Source organism: Limanda limanda, chromosome 19 (assembly GCF_963576545.1).
Source record: "Limanda limanda chromosome 19, fLimLim1.1, whole genome shotgun sequence".
In the NCBI taxonomy this organism is placed as follows: Eukaryota; Metazoa; Chordata; class Actinopteri; order Pleuronectiformes; family Pleuronectidae; genus Limanda; species Limanda limanda.
Genome location: NC_083654.1, coordinates 6,290,765 through 6,310,546, shown reverse-complemented (window position 1 = coordinate 6,310,546; position 19,782 = coordinate 6,290,765). Strand labels below are relative to the sequence as shown.

General features: G+C 41.9%; 3 protein-coding genes across 3 annotated transcripts in view; 2 read left to right on the top strand and 1 right to left on the bottom strand.

Moving 5' to 3' along the window:
- The first annotated feature begins 217 nt into the window (after nucleotides 1–217).
- irx4b (iroquois homeobox 4b) lies at nucleotides 218–2,855 on the top strand. The gene is made up of 6 exons (XM_061093291.1): nucleotides 218–268; nucleotides 645–833; nucleotides 1,120–1,232; nucleotides 1,579–1,735; nucleotides 2,025–2,178; nucleotides 2,275–2,855. The coding sequence occupies exons 1-6, from the start codon at nucleotides 224–226 to the stop codon at nucleotides 2,853–2,855; spliced, it is 1,239 nt and encodes a 412-aa protein (XP_060949274.1). The 5' UTR covers nucleotides 218–223.
- A 6,409-nt stretch (nucleotides 2,856–9,264) lies between these two features.
- On the bottom strand, nucleotides 9,265–11,681 carry ndufs6 (NADH:ubiquinone oxidoreductase subunit S6). The gene is made up of 4 exons (XM_061092895.1): nucleotides 11,525–11,681; nucleotides 11,108–11,161; nucleotides 10,155–10,277; nucleotides 9,265–9,405 (listed from the first exon to the last, which is right to left on the bottom strand). Exons 1-4 carry the CDS (start codon nucleotides 11,666–11,668, stop codon nucleotides 9,337–9,339), a joined length of 390 nt encoding a protein of 129 aa, XP_060948878.1. The 5' UTR covers nucleotides 11,669–11,681; the 3' UTR covers nucleotides 9,265–9,336.
- A 4,071-nt stretch (nucleotides 11,682–15,752) lies between these two features.
- lpcat1 (lysophosphatidylcholine acyltransferase 1) overlaps nucleotides 15,753–19,782 on the top strand; it is a 28,573-nt gene continuing 24,543 nt past the window's right edge. The window contains exon 1 of the mRNA XM_061093081.1: nucleotides 15,753–15,918. Coding sequence (XP_060949064.1) covers nucleotides 15,832–15,918 — 87 coding nt within the window. The 5' untranslated portion in view covers nucleotides 15,753–15,831. The remainder of the gene's footprint in view (nucleotides 15,919–19,782) is intronic.

The window sequence follows — 19,782 nt, the reverse complement described above, 5'->3', positions numbered from 1 at the left end:
AGCCGAGAAGTTACTTTTGAAAGACTTGTCCTTCGCCGTGCGTAAAATGAAAGTGGTGCGTAAATGTCCGCGCGTCCCCGTCTGGATGAGGTGGTAGATGATAAACTGAGAAAGTCGCTCGGAACTAGTGACCGCGGTGAAAGTCTTCCTGTGCCACGGATGCTGTTGCATGTGGTCCCGGGTCTGCGCTCCTGCTCCTGCCTGTGAGGATTTGATTTGAGCCATGGCTTACTCTCAGCTGGGATACCCCTACTCCACCACACCGCAGGTACTGTCAATATTTTACGCATGTTTACCGACATTTAGGTTACGACTTGACTTGAGCCATGTTAATAGACTGGCTAAGCCTCAGAGAGACGATAATTGTTTTCTTTGTATATTCTTAAAATATGAGAATTCCACATACAGACTATTTCCCGTGCGTCTCCTTGGCATTTAAAAAAAATGATGTCTTCCAAGATTTAACCTAAATGATGCAACTGACTTGTAAAGCAAATAATAAAGGTGTCAACAATACGCAAACTTTAAAGAGGCAATTTTGCATTGGAATTTGTTTACCTTAGCTATATGTTTAAAATGTTGGCAAACTTGTCACTTCTCTTTCTGTGACGAATTGTGTTAATCGTGCAATTTTCTTGCCAAAGTTTCTGATGAGTTCGAGCTCTCTGGCCGGTTGTCTGGAGCCGGGAACGCCTCCGTCTCACCCGGTGCTGCGCTCCCCCGGGCACCAGCTCAGCCCGAGCACCGGCATCGGAGTCTACAGCGGCCCTTACCCAAAGAGCCAAGGTTACTACAACACCTGCCCCAGCGATGCCACAGCGCTCTATCCCAGAGTGAGTCTCACCTTTCACTTTCAGTTCATTCATAAGATAATTAAGTATTTACTTAAATTCTTACACGAGAATCGTAATAACGCATCAGGGAACCAGGGACTCTGTCATTCTTGAACACTACACCTTGTCTGAAATGATATGGAAATGTTATTTGAAACAGAAAAACATTTTATTTAATAATTTCCAGTTTTTTTCTAAAGTCACTCGAGTGTTCCTGTTGTTGGAATATTTCAGGGATTCTGATGAATTTTGTATTTATGTGAGTTATGTGCCAATTATTTTTCAGGGGCCACTGGATCCAAAAGACGGAGCTGCATCTGTGCATGTGGGGACATCTCAGACTCCTGCCTACTACCCCTATGAATACGCATTTGGACAATATTCTTATGACAGATATGGGTAAGTCTCGTCCTTATTTTCCACATTTAAATTTCTATCTTTATAGTAGACGTCCTGTTAAGGAATGGGGACTTAGAGATGAAAAATATTGATCATGTGTCATAAATTCTCACTGTCTTGGTATTGTTATTATACCATAACTATAATGTCCTCTCTGGGATTCAGTGGCTGGAAATGGCGAAGCTTTTACAGCAGTAGTTTTTATTGTTCTCAATGGTATAGTTTCTGTCCTATAAGACATCATTCATATATTATTTAATATAGTTACTCATAAATGACAGGTTCACTAGCTCACTCCCGCTAAGACAGAGCTGAATATTATGTGGAACTTTACAATTTTCTTCAGGTATTCCTGCTCTGATGGGGCTTCTCGTCGCAAAAACGCCACCCGAGAGACCACCAGCACCCTGAAAGCCTGGCTGCAGGAGCACCAGAAGAACCCCTATCCCACAAAGGGAGAGAAGATCATGCTCGCTATCATCACCAGGATGACTCTCACACAGGTGAATATGGGTTGCATTTAGTATAAGTTTCAACTCTGCTGCCCAATAATGAGTCCCAGTTTGATTTTCTTTCAATTTCCTGCCCTTAACTTTCAACTGTTCTCTTTATCTGTTTGCAAAGCACATTTTAAATTGTAATTTTAACAAATTAGTCTCTTCTTTACTTCCCATATTCTCCTTTTCTTTCTCTTCCCTGCTTTTAGTCTGCCCTTCATGGCTGTTTAACTTCCTTCTTTCTATCCCTAGGCTTTTATCTCTTTTTATGACCTCTGCTCCCTCTCTCCCTCAGGTGTCGACATGGTTTGCCAATGCACGCAGGAGGCTGAAGAAGGAGAACAAGGTGACGTGGTCACCGCGAGCTTGTAAAGGCTCTGATGATCGAGGCTGTGATGACGACAGTGATGAAGCTGAGAAGCCAGTTAAAGATGAAAAAGACCATCCTGGTATGCAGAAGGCTTCAATCAACAAGTCACTGTATTTCTCCTGTTTCGAGGAAGCATGCACAAACTTAGTATTCTTTGTATGATTGATTTTTGCAGATCAACATTGTGCGGAGCTGCAGAGTGATCTTGAGGACTTCGACCTGCTGGAGTCTGATGCTTCCGACTGTGAACCGAAGCCACAATTCCTACCTGAGGACAATGAAAACCCAAACACAGATCTCCCACATGAGCACCTCACACACAACCCTGAAACACTTCACAGAAAAGACAGATTGTCCCCGGACTGCCCCAGACTCACACCAGTCCAACACCAAAACACCTCCTTCTTTCCAAACCCAGACCTTCGAGACACAGATGCCAAGCCGAAAATATGGTCCATCGCCCACACGGCTGTGTCTTTGGACGGCAGCTTGCAGCCAGAGTACCTTCCTTGTATGCTGTCGACCAACGGCTCCTCCTCTCCTGTGTATCCGTCAACCATGGGGCTCACTAAGGCAGACAGGCAACAGGAATCACCAGTCGCCACGCTCAGAGAATGGGTGGACGGAGTATTCCATGGTCCCCCTTTCCAACAGCCCAAACCAGCTGAGGTGTGGAAAGGCTTTAATGATGCCGCGATAGACATCAGAATACCTGGACAATCCTTTGAACTTGTTAGGTCTACTTCATCTTTGTAGTCCAACCAACTCGTCAACAACGGACTATTTCAACGACTGCAGGACATGAAGTCTATATTGTGATGTTGTGACCAATTGACCATTTGCTGAGCACCACCCTTTCGTCACTGTGGCTATGCCAGTCAATCTTTTCATTCTTGCACAGTAACTTTGGCAGATGCAGCAGTCAAATTTGGGAATGTTTTTAGGTTTTAAGACAGAGAGAGAGAATTTCAAACTCCTCATTTATCACATTGTCCATAATTTTAGTTGAAAAACTCCAACTCTGACTGACTTTTTAAAAATGCAAGTTGTAAACATGTCTTAAATATGCACTTGACGGCCACGTAAGCCTATGGGACATTAAGCAAAAAGACTGAGGCGAAAGTCTAAGGTCGCAGGGAAAAGGTCGGCACCATCACCACTTAATGATCAAAGAAGACATGCAGGCTTTTAAAATGTGGAGTAATCAGCGCGTTTTGCAAATGTAATGTAATGCTGCTGTAGTTTAAACAAAACCTGAATTGCTCACAAAAGAGCAGGGGAGGGCCTTTAAAGTTCGGATTAGTAAGTTTAATGGGATATCCTTTTTATTTTTTGTCTTGATAGCCATTAATAAATTAAGTCGTCTGAAACAAAGAAAAGAAAGAAAAGCCCCCGTCTGTGGCCCTCGCAGGGCTGTAATAAACACGACCAATCATTCATCTGACTGAATGCCGGAGAGACATAAACCGCAGAAACAGAGATGATAGCCAAAAGTTAGCGAGTGATTCACGTGTGCGTGTTCATATTTTTTGGTGGCCGAGCTTTAACAAGAGGGCTGATGGGAGGTGATGGGACGTGTTGGTTGCATATTTTTGAAGTGTCGCCTGCTCTTGCTAGCTTTTTCTGTATTGCCAACCTAAGCTTTAACATTAGCATGATTGCAACCTGGACTGAGTTCTAAACAATGAGAAAATGCTTCAGTGTGGATTTTCTAGAAGTGAGTTGCTCTTTTGTTTGAACCCACGAATAAAGATAGTGAACGCTAGTTTAAAATAATTAGCAGAACTTAACTAAACTAATGCTACAGACGGTAGTAAGCTACAAAGCTTGGCGTGCTGACGATTGCAGCTCAATCCAATACTTACACCTTTGCACTTTTATTTCTTGTTTTTGAAAAGAAAATTTCAACAACCTCCAAACTTGTGAGAAAACGAGCCAAGTTATTGACGCTCAGCTACAAATGGAAAAAATTGCTGTTTGGCAAAAGGTTTAAGCGAATGGTCATCAAGCAAAGTATGATCCTTTTTGGACATTTTGATATGCTCTCTCTCTCTGTCAACTTTGATTGTTCTGGACACATCTTATGGACAAATGTGAGCAAACAACTGTGGCCACATACACACACACACACCCTTCCCTGCGGCAAGGTTGTACGATTCACACACGTAAAAATGATACAATATTGTACACATGCACAATAGCCTGCACATGCACTGAGTCACAAAAATAAATGGTGTATTCTGTAGCATGGCAAAGTTTTCTGTGTGTGCCCTTATGTCCGCTGTCCACTGTGCTGGAACCGCTAATGTTATCAGTTTAAACGTTGTAAACCCTGCTCAGGGATAGTGGAATATACCCTTGCAGCTGTGTCTGTGTGAGTGTGTGTGTGTGTGTGTTTGTGTGTGTGTTTGTGTCTATGTGTGAGTTTTGAGGAAGTGAAAGGGGGGAAGTGGGTGGTATTCAGCCGTGACTAATGGAAACACACAGAGGAGGGTACTGCTAAATTGTTAAATCGATGCCACTTCCACCTCGGCTCCAGATATAGCTGCAATCAGCGATGCGTCCCTTTTCATTAGGCGTCTTTTGACTGTCAACCTGGGACTGCAAGAAAATCCACTGTGTGCAAAATACTTCATGAAACCTCTTAAGTAATTTTGAGAAAGTGTTACATCTTTATCCACTTAGGTGATTTTCTGATACAAGCAGCATTATACAAAATAAACAGAAAAATAAGGTGGGGATCAGTGAGGCTGAACATTTTATTTATAAATATATAAAATAAGAGAAAAATTGCCACCAGCTTCAATTATTAAAGAAAGCTTCACAAATTTAGCACAAAAACATTTAAACCAACACTTTCTAAAACAAAGCACAACAAGAAACAGTGAGAAATATTTTTTCACTCCCATCTTTCTCCTCCTGCTGTTTTTCGATTTAGGAACAGTGATAAAGTATTTATCAGAACAGAGGAGGGATCTGCCCAGGCTTTGTATGGAATTAACCATTTCGGATTAAATAATTCAGGATGAATTCAACCGAGAATTTCATTCTGTTTCTGCCTCATAAATAAGTAAGATTCAGGATGATAAATAATGACATCTGACTTCTTATTTCTATAAAGTTTTCTTTCTCTTTGAGGTAGGCTGCCGAGATATTTTTTTGTATTGTTGCAAAAAAAATACGATCGAAACCTGATGGAATGGATTCAATTGTGTTTCCTTTTTAAAAATCTTTAGATGATGACGAAGGTGTGGAGTTCTGAAGGATATAGAATGACGGGGAGATAAGAGGTCGGATCAGGGCTGAGTGGAGTGTCCTCACCTTTAGCTGTTGGAGACATGACTGCAAACATACATATAAACACACCAGCTGAGTGCCAAACATTAAGACTCTTTTTATTCAAATAATTAAAAAAAATATTGTTATTTGTTTGAAGAGATCACTCAAACCCAGAGGTATCGTAGAATCATGCGATTGTTTTATTCCGGTCAATTCTCATTTGATCAATAATAATAAAAAAGTTGTTTATAATTTCTAAGCAAGGTTGATGTGCACTTGGGGGCAGCAGAGACAAGTTGTGACCATAAATCTAACCATTATTAGACTAAAACTTGCAAATGTACACACCTGGTATCGTGAAACATGAAACAATGTATAAATTCACAGTTGCTGAACTGTTTTGTTCTGTTTTGGTCTTTTCCAACTTTTAAGATAATTATTTGACTCTGAAGCTGCTAAGTATTCCACTTACTAGAGAAATCTTATTGTTACTGTCGGCAGTTTGATCATCTTGATTGGATTTTAGAGCATTTTTGCTGAAAACAACTTCTTACTGTGATAAACACCATGAGAGCTGACAGAAACCGATACAGTAGAGGCCAAAGTTGCACACCATCAAAAAAGCTGCACTCACTATGAGTGAAACCTGTCACATTACAACTGAAATGTACTAATATAATATAACATATAAAATACATAATACTAAAGATGTATTCATTTTTTTTAGAATATATTCTAATGTGAAAATATTGATTACAGCCATTCTCAGAGAATCCCTGAAATTGTTCCGCACAGCACAGTATTTAATCCTACTTTTGTTGACAGACAATTAAACCAAACATTAACATTTTAAAGCTGCTATTCTAAAGTCCAAGCATAGTCAAGCATTAAATAAATAACACTCAAGGATTTCCAAATAATTCCTCTCAGGAAGGTGTGAAGAGTAAAATGTGTGAAGTTAAAACAGTTTTACAGATACAAAGGTACAATTATGATGCAAAATACTGTCAAAATAAGGGCGGATTTCTGACTTGTTTGCTTTTTCTTTCTGTACAAGATTTACTTTAGATCACCTCACCCCCTTTTGTCACATTCTCTATCTGCTCCACCGTAGCCACCGCTCACCTTCCCTTCCTTCCATCCCTCACTCATTCCACATTCTCCACCCCCCCTTCACCCGGACCCTCAACTCGTCTCACCTCACCTCTGTCTGCTCTCCATACACCAGCTAGCCACTCAACAGTCGTCTGACACGAAGTCCTGCTCCCTGGGCCATATAATGTGATTAAGCCGCAGTGTGTTGCTATACAGGTCGGGGAATGTCGGACCCAATGTTTACTTGTCTGGCCCACACCATCGGGAGGTATTTGGCCCTTTTGTGTGTTATGGAAGAATGGACACAGATGATGACATAAAGGTGAGGAGGGAAAAAGTGACACGGTAATAACTCAAATTAAATTGTGATATTACTAATTGTGAACCCTACAACACTGTTCCTGAATCACATCTACTTTTGAAATTTCAGTTGGAATGTCGGCACAGGAAGTATTGACAACTTCAAATTGCTCCTCTCTTCACTTTCTGTCTGACACCCATTTCCTTTCAACACCGTCTGTGTCGGTGTCGCATACTCAAACACACTGACACACTGACACACACACACTGACACACTGACACACACACACACACACACACACACACACACACACACACACACACACACACACACACACACACACACACACACACACACACACACACACACACACACACACACACACACACACACACACACACACACACACACACACATACACACGGAGTGGCATACTTATACACACGGCTCCAAGTCTCTTGCGTCTTGTCACACATACTTTGGTTTTCCGGGGCTATCAAAGTGCTGAGTGCAAACTCTCTCCTACAAAAACTGTCACATGTCGCCAGAGGTGTCTCGCTCCCTGTGGTAACCCCTCCAGAGCTCCTGGCACAAGAACAAGTCATTATTTCCATGGTAAAGGTCAGAAGCTCTGTCACCTGACTCTAAAGTGGCGCTGAGTGGAGTCGCCCCAAGACAATGACCAAAGGTCAGTTTTCTGTTTTGCCTCTCGTGCAGCGAGCGTGGATTTAAGGAGAACGGGCTGCTCCCAGATCTGCTTATGAGCCCCTTTTGGTCACAGTGGCTTCCAGACGTGGAGGTTCAGATAATTGGCTGCGGGGAGCTTCATAATGAGCCTCGGGGTTTGTAATGTGACACATCTTAAAGGAGAAATATTTTAATAGGGCAATTACGGCGATGAGGAGGATGTTTTGTGTGGAGTGAGTGATTGTTGTGGAGCGGTGCTGTGTTAAAGAATTCAATGGCATTTAACTCCATTATCTACTGTGTGGCTCAGCGGTGAGGAGAGCTTCAATATGATTACTGTCTCATTTAAACTTATCTTAGTCTGAACGGTCTAACCCAACGCTGCAGGTCGTATTTTGCTTGAAAGTTGTATTTGCTATTATTATTAAATATTATAGCAAAACAACGAGGATGTAGCCATCGACTCTTGTTTTGAATTTGACAACTCAGGGTTGAATGAGGATAGAAAATATCTGAAAATTGTTTCAGTTCAGCTTTATAATCTGGAGTTACTTGATATATTAGAAAGCATTACATTATGCTGGGTGATGCCTTTAAGAGCAGTGAATAATTAAAGAGAGCAGTTAAACCCAGCTCAAAAACACAGTGCTGTTTAATTCAGCACAATTCATATGCTCAGTTTCATCTGAAGATTTTGCCCGCGGCAATGCCTCCAACTCAATCAACCACCACCTCTGAACCGCTCAGACTTTACCAACCGCAAGACCCACCATCCGGCTCTCTGACACTGACCCGGCTCGCCTGCCTCATTTTAACAATCCACCTCTCTCCCCTTCACTCATCCAAAGTGGTCCGACTATAGATGAGGTTAACTACAGCTCAGGCCTCACTTCCACGAGTCACCAGGGCCAATTATATCAGCCTGACTAGTCTTCCCAACCTGAGCTCCATGGTGTGGAAAATGCAGTTCCACTGGCTGCATCACTGGGGACAGAACAGGCTAGTGCTGTCTGGAGCCGGAGCCAGGCGCGGGCCAATTTGGCATGCAGAGGTCTATGGAGAATAAGCCTGATGAAATATATATATGATCTTCTTCAAACATGTATTGTTCCGCGCTGCTGTGTCTTATCAGGCTGGCTCTCTCCTGACGTCTTCCCGGCAGAAGACATCAAGAGGCAGAGCGAGACGCATAAGCGCAGTGTGTGTGTACACATGTGCACGTGTGTGTGCAGGGGGGGGTGGAGTGCACGAGGAATGCTAAGGTTCCCTCAAGTGTTCCTTACAGTAAACAGACTTATCTACTTATTGATGAGGGCACTACAATCACAAGCAGTTATTCGTGGAGGAAAATAAAGAAATCAGGCTCCTGCACACAACAATGGAGCAGATGACAGAGGTGCACTGTGGGTTTAATTCACTGGCTTTTTAATGGTTGAAATAAAATCTAAGTTTTATAACCAATACCCAGCTTTGGTCTTGTCAGTGGGAAACAAAGTCAGAATCATGGCTTTTATTTCTGCACCAGGTATCCTTTGACTATTTGTTTTGTCCTCTTATCTTAAGATTGTATATAGGACACTGCTGACCTCTGCCTGTCACAGTGGGAACTGCATCCAGCCAACAAACTACATGACAGGTCTTGCTGAGAATTACGCCTAAGTACTAGCAGAAGATGTCTACACTCTGTCAGTTGAACCTTTGTTAAGAAACATTGTTATGCATGTGTTTGATGGTGAATATTATAGCCCCGTTATGTTGCAATGATGATTTCAACAGGCCTGATAATGAAGATCACACTTTAGATTAGACAGAGAAGATATAATTTATTAACCAATATGGCAATTTATACAGAGAAGCACAGACAGAGGAAATGTTTCAGTGATGATGCTTCTGCTTGAACTGTAATCCACAGTACCCACATGTGCCCACTTTTGTGTCTTTATCCTGAAAAATATTAAAGACAGAGTTTACAATTGGAACCTTTGCATAACCTGTTGTTTGGATGACTACAGAAAAACATATAGGACTATTCCAACATTTGAGGAGGTCATATGAATGCAATTCACTGATTATATTTAAGTAAGTAAAATTACACGACTTATGATGACAACTAAAACCATTTTCCTTCAATATTTCTATCTAGGAGATTGCATTTTCATCCTGGTTTTTTATCCCACTTTCTTTAAAATAGTGTGATAGGGTGTTAGCCTTAGCGGAGGTATGCACTCTCCCGGCATTCTAGTTTCACAACGTAGGCTCCTCAGTATGAATTCAGTCATTCAGAACATGCATGTGTCAAAAGATTAAAGATTCTAATACATGTTTATTGTCAGCTTTCTGCAGAAACCTAATTTCTTGCCATGATGCAAGAAAAGACAATTCACTTGATTACAGTTCAACATTGTAAAGTCCCTGACATTTTTGGGGGGCTATGGGGTCGTCACATGGATCATGTCACAATGATAGAGATGGACTATCAATTTTAAATAAACCACATTCACAATTAAAAATGTAATTTTGAGCGACAAAAACTTGTGAACAGATGTTAACAACTAACACGATGGTGGTATCAACCCAAGTTGCTGGGTTGACCAACCACTTACAATATGCACATGCCTTTAGGAATGGTCAAAATGCACTGGCTAAGCGACCACTTAAGTATTTATATGAGTATAGTGTGTGCAGGCTCTTACCAGGTTGATGTAGACTTTGGGATGTCCCAAAGCTCCACCGCCTCCATCACAGGACACAATTCTGGCATGTGTGTCAGTCACAGGCTCCTCTGCCACCAACTTGATGGCAAAGTTCTTATTCACCTGGACACAAACAATAGGATTTCTGTAACTATCAAACACACAATGAGGCAGTAAAGTACATTTCTGATGATACAGATTCCCAAAATGTTGCCTATCCTGTGTGAATGTACTGTAGCTGCTCCGAAGCTTTGGAAGGTTTTGCTTATTACAATCCTGAGTTCAACCTCCACAGACAAATACAAGGTCAAACTGAAGACCAATGAGTTTTTTTAGATTTTTGACTGCCCTTAAGTTATTAACTTGTTTTCAGGATTTTATTTCATTCATGTGTATCTCTTCAAATTTTTACTGAACAAGACGTTTTAACCATTGTGTGATTTAAATGGACTTTGTGAATAAACTTGACCAGAGCGCTATCTATCCATTGGCCCACATAGTGTTTTAAACATGAAGTAGTAAACATTGAACGTTTTCACAATTAAAAAAAATAAAGCAAAAGCAGCTAAAACAGCTGTTACAAAGTGCTTCACAAAGGGGACAAATTATATACTTCAAATTCCAAAATCAAGGAAAACTAGGACAACATCATTTAGAAGCTGTGGCAAAAGAAAAGAGAATGTTTCATTGTGTTGTGCAATGACGAACAGTTATTTAGAAAATATTTATGTTCTTTAGCTTGATTCATCACCTTGCTGTTATTCTACATCCAACAAACCTGTGATATCAATAAACATTTCCATTGAAAATAGTTTCCGCCTGTCATTAAGTTAGCTTAGTTTTTGTTGTGCTGCTTATGAGGGCCTCCTGTTATTGGGGCTCTATTAAGACAGATCAACAGTCTACATGAGGTTGTTTAATGGAAGTTAAATAGCTAGTGAGTTGCTTCATACCTCTTTCTGTCTGCCAACGAATCTGGCTCTCCTTGGGTCCTTCTCGTCATACACCTGCGAGGAAAACACTTGTCATCACTTGTAGTTAGACACATAAACATCACATTGAGCTCCTGACTTGTGATTAACGGGCTGAACCAGGGAGCTGAAGCATAGACTGCACCTAGCGAGGCTTGTGTTGATGACGTATGTGATGACGTTCGAACCAATTGGATGGAAAGCTTCAGTGTATATTATACACTGATCCTCCCTGAACACTGTGGATGTTGTCATCATATGATGAGAGTCACACTCAGATGTTGGAGGAATGAACCGACGTGCTAACCCTGCTAGCCACACAGACGCTAGGCTAATGTCGGCTAGCATCAGGCCACCCGGAGGAACCAATAGTAGAGAAATGGCGGCTTTAACCTTTACCTGTCCGGTGTGAGTGATGGCCTCCCCGGTGCTGGACACCTCTACACTGTACCCGCGGGCAGGCACAGCACAGAGCCTCACAGCTGGAGCTAGCACCTTAGCATTTCTACTGAAGGACAGAACTCTGACCACTGCGGCAGCCATGTTTACACCAGCCTGTATTTCCCAGGATGCTTTGCAAGTACACTTGAGAGGAGCAATTAGTTGCCCCGGGTTTTGTCTTACAGTCACTGAGTCCTTTCTCTGGCCTTATATGTGGTTATTTATTATTAAACAGAACATATTTTCCTCATCTTTATTATAGGTAGGATTACATAGTGCCATAAGATACATGTAAGAAAGGGAAATTGTCTGACAGGCGAAACTGAGGGCACAAATTATTCCGTGTATTAGCGCAAACCGGAAGCAGTTATATGCTCACAAGGATGAATATCAGTGCAGTCGTGTTGCTATTAAAAACGCAACATTCCAGGGTATAAAACCCTTTTAACACCCAGCGAATATCTGACAGGTTTGTTCCCGTCCTCTGAATTCCATCAAATTACCGAGTCGTGTCGAATATTGTTGTTTTGGTGGTTTAACGTCTGTCTTTGGAGCTAGCAGGTTAGCTAATGCTAGTCTCCTTGGCATGTTCCACAGCTAAGCTACAGCAACACCGGGTCTGTGGTAATTACATGTGTTCACTGCACAGACTGTTTACCCTTGCATTCTTTCCTAATGCTGTAGGAGTCACACTATGTAGCAGTGTGGATCATATAATGGACATTTTGTAATGACTCGGTGTAGCTCTGTTATATTATTATATTAATTCTACAGTATGTTCATACATACTGTTTATTTTGATCCGCATATTCAATTTCAATGACACATTTTGTACTAAACAACAAAGTAAATAAGAGCATAACAAATATATATTAAGCTCAAAAGGTGTAGGCTGAAACAATAGCTTATGACACCTACCCGTTATAAACAGTATTAACTTAGATTGGCTATATGTACAGTATATATATATACAGTTTTTTTCTTTTTTTTAACAGTTTAAGTGAGGTACATATGTTACGTCCCTAATTATATTAATCTGCAGCATTTTACCCCTTTAACACATTCACATCTATCTATCTTTATATACTGTATGTCCATTCCCTTGTTTTCCTAAACTTACCCATCCTATATTGACATCAGGGATATTCATGTTCATGTTGAATTATATGTAACGTAATCTGAGGGAAATAATAATTTCAACAATTTGTCAAAATGCAATATCTTAATTAGGCCACGGTGTGGCTGGAAATAACTATAATTTATATTGCTGACCCTAATGTTTTTGTCCAACAAAGTGCTTTGTCTGTAAAATGTGTCTTAAAATATCCTGAATGTTTGACCAAAAATCCAAAACCAAAAGATATTATGTTTATGTAACATAGAGAAGCAGCACATCTTCACATTTGAGAGGCTGGAACCTTAGAAACTGACACATTACTCTGTGATCAAGGGCTAATGATTAATGACTACGTTTTGCAGCAGTAATTGCATCTGAATTATTTCTCTTCTCCTCTTTGAAGCCTTTGACACGATGACGCCCCTGCTGTTAAGGCACCTGGCTGCCTCTCTGTCTCGCCAAGTGGCCCAGATGAGCCGGTTGAATCTGAGCTTGTCCTCACCGGCAGCGAGTGCTTACAGATGTCTCTGCACCTTCACCTCAGCTCCCCGCTCCCTGCTCCTGTCACCAGCCAGAGTCGGCTCCATCCAGCCCCCCTCGACTGGCGCCTCTGCTCAATGCGGACCATCTTTGTTGGGACAGTGTCAGCATCTTCCCTGCATCCAGCCCTCTGCAGGGATGAAAACCAAGTCTGCCCTGAAGAGGCGCTGCAAAGAGTGTTTCTTTGTTCGACGGAGGGGACGTTTGTTTGTGTTCTGCAAGACAAATCCAAGGCACAAGCAGAGGCAGGGCTAAATGGTTGATGGAGGTGTGAAAAATTGCTTTGAGATTGTGAACATTCACAACAACTGTGCTGTAATAATAAATTGTTTGGATGAAGAACTTTTATCATATTTTCACTCCCTTTCTTTTTCCCTCTAATGGTCAAAAATACATATTTTATCACAGTGAAGACACTGAATTATGACATTTTGTCAATCATGATTTCCTGTAACCCCATGCACATTAATCACTGACTGCTTGACTTAATTATTATCTTTTTTTTATTTGAACAATTCTGTTTTACTTCATGGAACCCAACTTGTTGGGTAGTAGCTTATCTGAATATTGTCAAAGGTTCTGCAAATTTGGTCCTCGGTTACTGAGCATTAGTTGTATGTCAGTCCTCCACACGAGGGAGCCAAAGTCTTTGCTACAATCATACAGGATCCAGCCTGCTTTTGAAACACACAAACGTCTCTTTGATGCCCTCTCTCTGACCAGTGTTACCCTTCGTAAATTGTTCCTGTCATCCTCTGGTTTACACAAATCAGTATTCATCCTAACAAAAAAAAAACAAGAGAATCTTCTGTTGAAGGTTTTCTCTTCTGAGAATCTAACTGATGCTCTAAAGCCAGCACTTGTATCATTGTGTTACCTCTGAAAGCCTGAGAAAGCACAATGCACACAGCAACACTGACAGACTGTGACATGCAAACAAAGCAGCCAAAGAAACCTGTCTGGTTTGAAATGTTTGGCAACAAATACTGAGTGTGAGCCTGCCACCCTGCATGAATAGTTCTAGTTAATATTTGCTGAAGGAGTAACAATTCAATTTATTGAATTTCATCTGAATATGGATTTCAGAGAGCACATATTTTCTTTTATTCAAAGCCATTTCACTGAAGCACTTGACAAACAGGTAATAAAAGAGAGAGATAGATCTTATCCTATATGCAGCATCCTGTTACAAGTTGGTAAGAAAGTTTTCCTCCTCGAAAGACCTACAAATATTCAGCAGTAATCCTTAGTAGTTACAATTCAGTGAGCAGCTTGGTGACTTTAGAGGTTTATGAGATGAACACACGCATATTTGGTTTGGAGCTGATGAACCAGTCGGCCTGAATGTAGATCTGTCGCCTGCGGCTATAAGACAACAAAGTCTGTTTTAAAGGAGCAGTCGCTGTCCTGTAGAAAATAAAAGATGCAAGGCAGAAATGGACTTGTAGATCAAACACAGGAGGAAAATCAAACTTCAAATATCTTCTGAATATAACCAGAGGTCAATCAGCACTGACATCTCAAACACACACACAGACAGTGAGTGCTTATCATGTTATCGGCTGCCTGGTGTGTGTGTGTGTGTGTGTGTGTGTGTGTGTGTGTGTGTGTGTGTTTGCTTGCTGGTCATGCCTGTAGTGAAGTGTCAACTTTTGTACAAAGAATTGAATTTAGGTTTTCTCACTTAAAATGTAAATTTAAGCACTTCCTTAAAACACCCTCCCTCCCCTTGATGATTTCTGTGAATTTGTTATTGTGGTTTTCAACACAATTTGCTGATTTGATCACAGGATCACGGCACATGATTACTCTCATAAGAAATCTGAGCTCTCACTTTATTAGGAACACCATTCCTCTCTTCATGGAGGGTAAAATGCTTAGTTTTTTAGCAAACAATGTTTCCAATAGGTGTTGAGATCAACTTTAAAATCATTTTGGATGCAAGTGGTGCTGTCTAATTGTCTTGTAGTGTACAGCGATGGGTTTAGGTTAGCAAAATACTAAAAACACCTGTTTGGATGCAGCACAACTGGAATCAGGAGTACTTAGCCGCATTTAAAAGAGCCTTCGAAATTCTAGTTTAGTCTAGTTAGTCTAGTTTTTCCCGCTTGATGCAACCGTTCTTCATATGCAAAGAAGGAGGCCGCACCTGAAATGAGAGACGTCTAATGTCACATTTATTGTTAGAGCTACTGTCAAGACAAGGGCCTTTCAGGGGCCAATCAGATTCCAGCGGCCCCAGCCTCGCCCCTGGATCCACCCCTAAAACCCAACAGTTTTATTGTTTATTTATTTTATATAACACACTTAATACACACAACAGTATACAGATTCATTACGGGTAAATTACCTTTTCAATGTGACCCTTAAATAATCAAATTATTAATGAACGCTGAACTCTTGATGGGAGACTATTGCGCGACACGTGCATCTTATTTTGAAACTCACCACCGGATGCTGTTGGTGGGCGGTAACGGCGCGCGTATCCTCTCCTTCCCAGTCCAGCATCAGCGCCTCTGCTCCGGGGAGAGGAAGCCGGACAGGACCGCGTAACACCCGGAGACATCGTGGACACACCTCATCCCGTCGGTGAGAAGGTTTGTCCGCCATGAAGCTGTCCAACACTCGCCCCTCCCGAGTGGGAAGAAACCCCTTCGTCCACAAGCTGAGATTCACCATGACAGAGAAGATCAAGGTAAGACATGGACATGCGGGAGAAACTATTCTGCAGACTGTGTGGGTTTAGTGGACGCTCACTTTCCTGTGGGTGTTTTACACTGGGGATGTCTTCTGGTAACACTGAGGGACACTGTGAAAAAAGAAAACATAGGGAAGAACTTTTTTTACAACCAAGATGCAGAGCTACAGTGCTGTTCCTCTTTGTTGTGCTGTTTGTCCTAAAGGAGACAAAGCCATGTGTTCAACTAAACATGCATTACTTCTGCAAAGTCCCTCCACAGACCAGACACTCTGTGATAGCTGCTATGACACACGCTGGGAGTTAAGGTCTCAGCTGAGCATTAGTTTATTCTTACTTTTATTTTGGTAACCTCTAACATGTAAGTGCCATGCTGATCCTCCACTGTGTGAACCATGTGGGAACATTATGTGACCAGCCACTACCCCACATTTCCCTGGATGGCTTTACACCATACAGTCTATGATTTACACACATGAATCCAGATTGACTACATTTGCATGTCAACGAACTTGCATCAGAGTTTGAAGCCCTGCACGTCCACATTCTGCAGAATCCACCTCCGAGCAAGTCAAGCGCATACATTGCTGTACCATACCTGTCATACTGGTGCATGCCGATCAGGGCAACATGCGCCCGACCTCCTCCCACATTCTCCCCCTGTCATTCAACACTTCTCTGTTTTTCTTTTGACTCATCCAGTTGAGTGTGTGCACACACAGGCACACAGTGTTTTCACTGGGTTTGCGAGCACAGGGGTAAACAAGCTGACGGCTTGCCAAGTTTCATATGTGCTCATTATACAGAGCGCGTTCTTATCATAACTCACGGTAGTCCTCATTAGAGTGGATCAGTTTTCAGGATGTCATAACAGGAGTGACTTACGGGTTGGTGAGTTACGTTAAAGGCATTTTTTGTGGCGTGTCTAGTTAGGGACATTCCAGGTGGGGAAGCCGTCCCGACTCGTACTCAGACATATTGAGGCACATTTAAGGTGGAAGGTGAGAAATCCTGCTGGTCCTGGTGCACATGGACCCCTGTGGCTACGTCCTAAATCAACCAGTGAAATCAATGGAATCTCCCCGGTGGAGGACGGCGTCCCCATCAATCTGCCGATGAATCAATGGGGTTTTATTGCTGACAGGGTGACACATTGCTAACTCAGTCTGACCGACCAGCAGATGGGATAATATCACCTAGCTGGGGTTGAGTCTTTAGTCTTTCCCTACAGAAACAGTCTCTGAACCTCTGAAACCAGCCGATTACTTTGCTGTGGAAGCAATTGTACAAACAGACAAGAGGAGGAAGTGCACTCCCTCTGCTTTACCCACATCTGGTTCATCTGTTTCCCCACAGCCTCAGGGCCCAGAGGTGCCTGCTTTCATTCCCAGAGAAACACACAGAGCACAAGGCACAGGAAATTAGCCTCTACGTTGGCACCGACCGCTCCCAACAATGTTCCACTGAGACAAGTTACTATTTTCCCCGGCACTGTTTTATGAGTTTGTTTAGTTCTTTGTCGGTTTTCCCACTGGAATGTTGTAGTAGATTGTAAACAGTTGTGTGTCTGTGCCGGACGACAGCAGCAGTCCAGTGAATGTAAGCTGGACCATGTGTGTGGCTGAGTCAGTTTCACACCTCGCGCTGCCTCTGGTGTAGCAGTGAGGTGTGTTTTTCCACTTCACCAATCCATGTGTGGACTCAGCTGCAGATACACAACTAGTGGACACGCAAACAAACACAAACTCGGCCTTAACACAAGTGTTACTTCCTTCATGCCACAGGCTTTATATGCAGATGACTGCATGCCATGCATACTTTTCAAGGTGTGTGTCTGCTTTAGAATCCCTGTGTTTGTTATCTAAGAGCTGTCACTTGCATAAGCACATTTCTCCTCTCGGCATGTTGTCCTCCTGCCAGTATTTTGGGTCCAACTTCTAGCAAACAGGATAAGCAACAATGCAGGTTCACTACATCAGCGAATAGAACAGACAGACAGCAGCAATAACTCACACAGACACTACGACTTGATTGGGTCCCCCTCTCAGATATCAATACATCTATCCAATGACTGACATTGTTAGCTATCTAAAGGCCATTGAAAAATATATTCACCAGTTATGTTTTTTTTTATTTCTTATGTTTATTCAAAACGGATTTGTTGGGGGAAGAAAGATCTAAGCACACAAAAATTATCCAGGAGCAGAGGAGTAATCATGGAGGAGACATTCCATGTGCAAAGCTAAATATCTGGGTGCAAGTGCATAGTTTGAGCACAAATGTAAACATAGGCAGGAGCTATTTGAGTGGGAGCAGCAAACCAAAATCTGAACGTGAAATCCCTAGATCCTGCTCTCAAACTGAAAGATCATGCTCCTGAATAAAGATAAAAAAAACAAAAAACATATTCATTCCACAACTTTATTTTGGGGAAATAATTAAAGTTTATAGGTGTAACCAGAGGTTTTGCAATAAGGTAAGAGAAGGAGGCAACTGCCGGTGTCCTTGAGAACAGCTGTTTGAGGTTAGTCCACAACAGCAACAATGGGAACCCCCCTAAATTCTATGATCCACTATATACAGAGCACTGTTAGGAAAATCCCTAATCATGCTAATCAAGCTTATTTATTGTAGAGGTTCGTCTAAATGTGTGAATGTATATTCAGGTCCCCTTTTGCAGAGGCCCCCCCCAAAAACCTCCACTCACTGCCTGCCACGTGATCTTCATCTGTACGCCTGCAACCGTGGTTTATTGAAAACAATTAGCCAGGAGCAATTAGACCTCACCACAGGGTGTCGGGCAGTTAGAAGCATGCTGAGCCATATTGCTCAGGGGAGGTGGGTGTTATGTTGGCCGGTAATGGAATAACAGACAATTGTAGGTAAGTGCAGATTTGAAAATAATTATTTACTTTTATCAATCAGGACTAACAGTCTCATTTTATTATTTAATAAAATAAGTCCATGTTGACATTTGTATCTTTGTTTTGTTTGCCCCACAGTCCAACATAGGTAATTTACTCTGACAGAAGAAAAGCAGCACATTCTTACATTTGAGAGCCTGGAAACATCAAATGTTTTAAATGTCTTAAAAAATGATCGACAATAAGATGCTAATTAATCTCCCAATCAGGTTATTGATTAATTGAGTAATCCTTGCAGCTCTAGAATCAATAAAGAACATGGTTGGCATGACAGCAGATCCAGCCTTCCCCCAGTGGCCGGTGGCATCACCCCTTATCACCTGTGGTAAGGTTGAAAGGTGACAGTATTCCATGCTCATAATGTCGGTGCACTTGCCAGAGACAGATTTTTTAAAAAAATTTCAAAATTAATTCAGCTATGGAGATATTCTGACAAGATCCCAAAACACTGGAAACCTACAATTCCTATAAAGTCATTCATTCGATCCTCCCGACTATGGGGCACGTTCCAGCTCAGATCAAGCTCGGTCTTGTTCTTGTTTCCGGGTTCAACCACACGTTTGCTGGAAAGTGTGCAACAGGCTTCGAGGAACGTTTTCTCCCGTTCAGTGGGTGTGCCAGAGGTATTGCCCAAACAGCAGCTATATATATATCTGTAAACCCTGAGGGCAATGAGGGCGGCAGAAGCTACTTAAACGTATTTAAACTCGTCATGTCATCTACTTTCTCCACAAGAACAAGAAGAATGGCATCCTCTGTTGCCATAGTTGCAATGCTTGAATATCACACGTTTAAATTAACCTTTCGCTACATTTTGTCCAGGCTGAACACAGCTCTGGTTAATGATGACTTTTTTTTAGATTCAATCTCCTCCTCCTCCTCCTCCTCCACTTCCTCCCTATCCTCCTCTTCCTTGCCATCCAGTCTTTACTTTGGT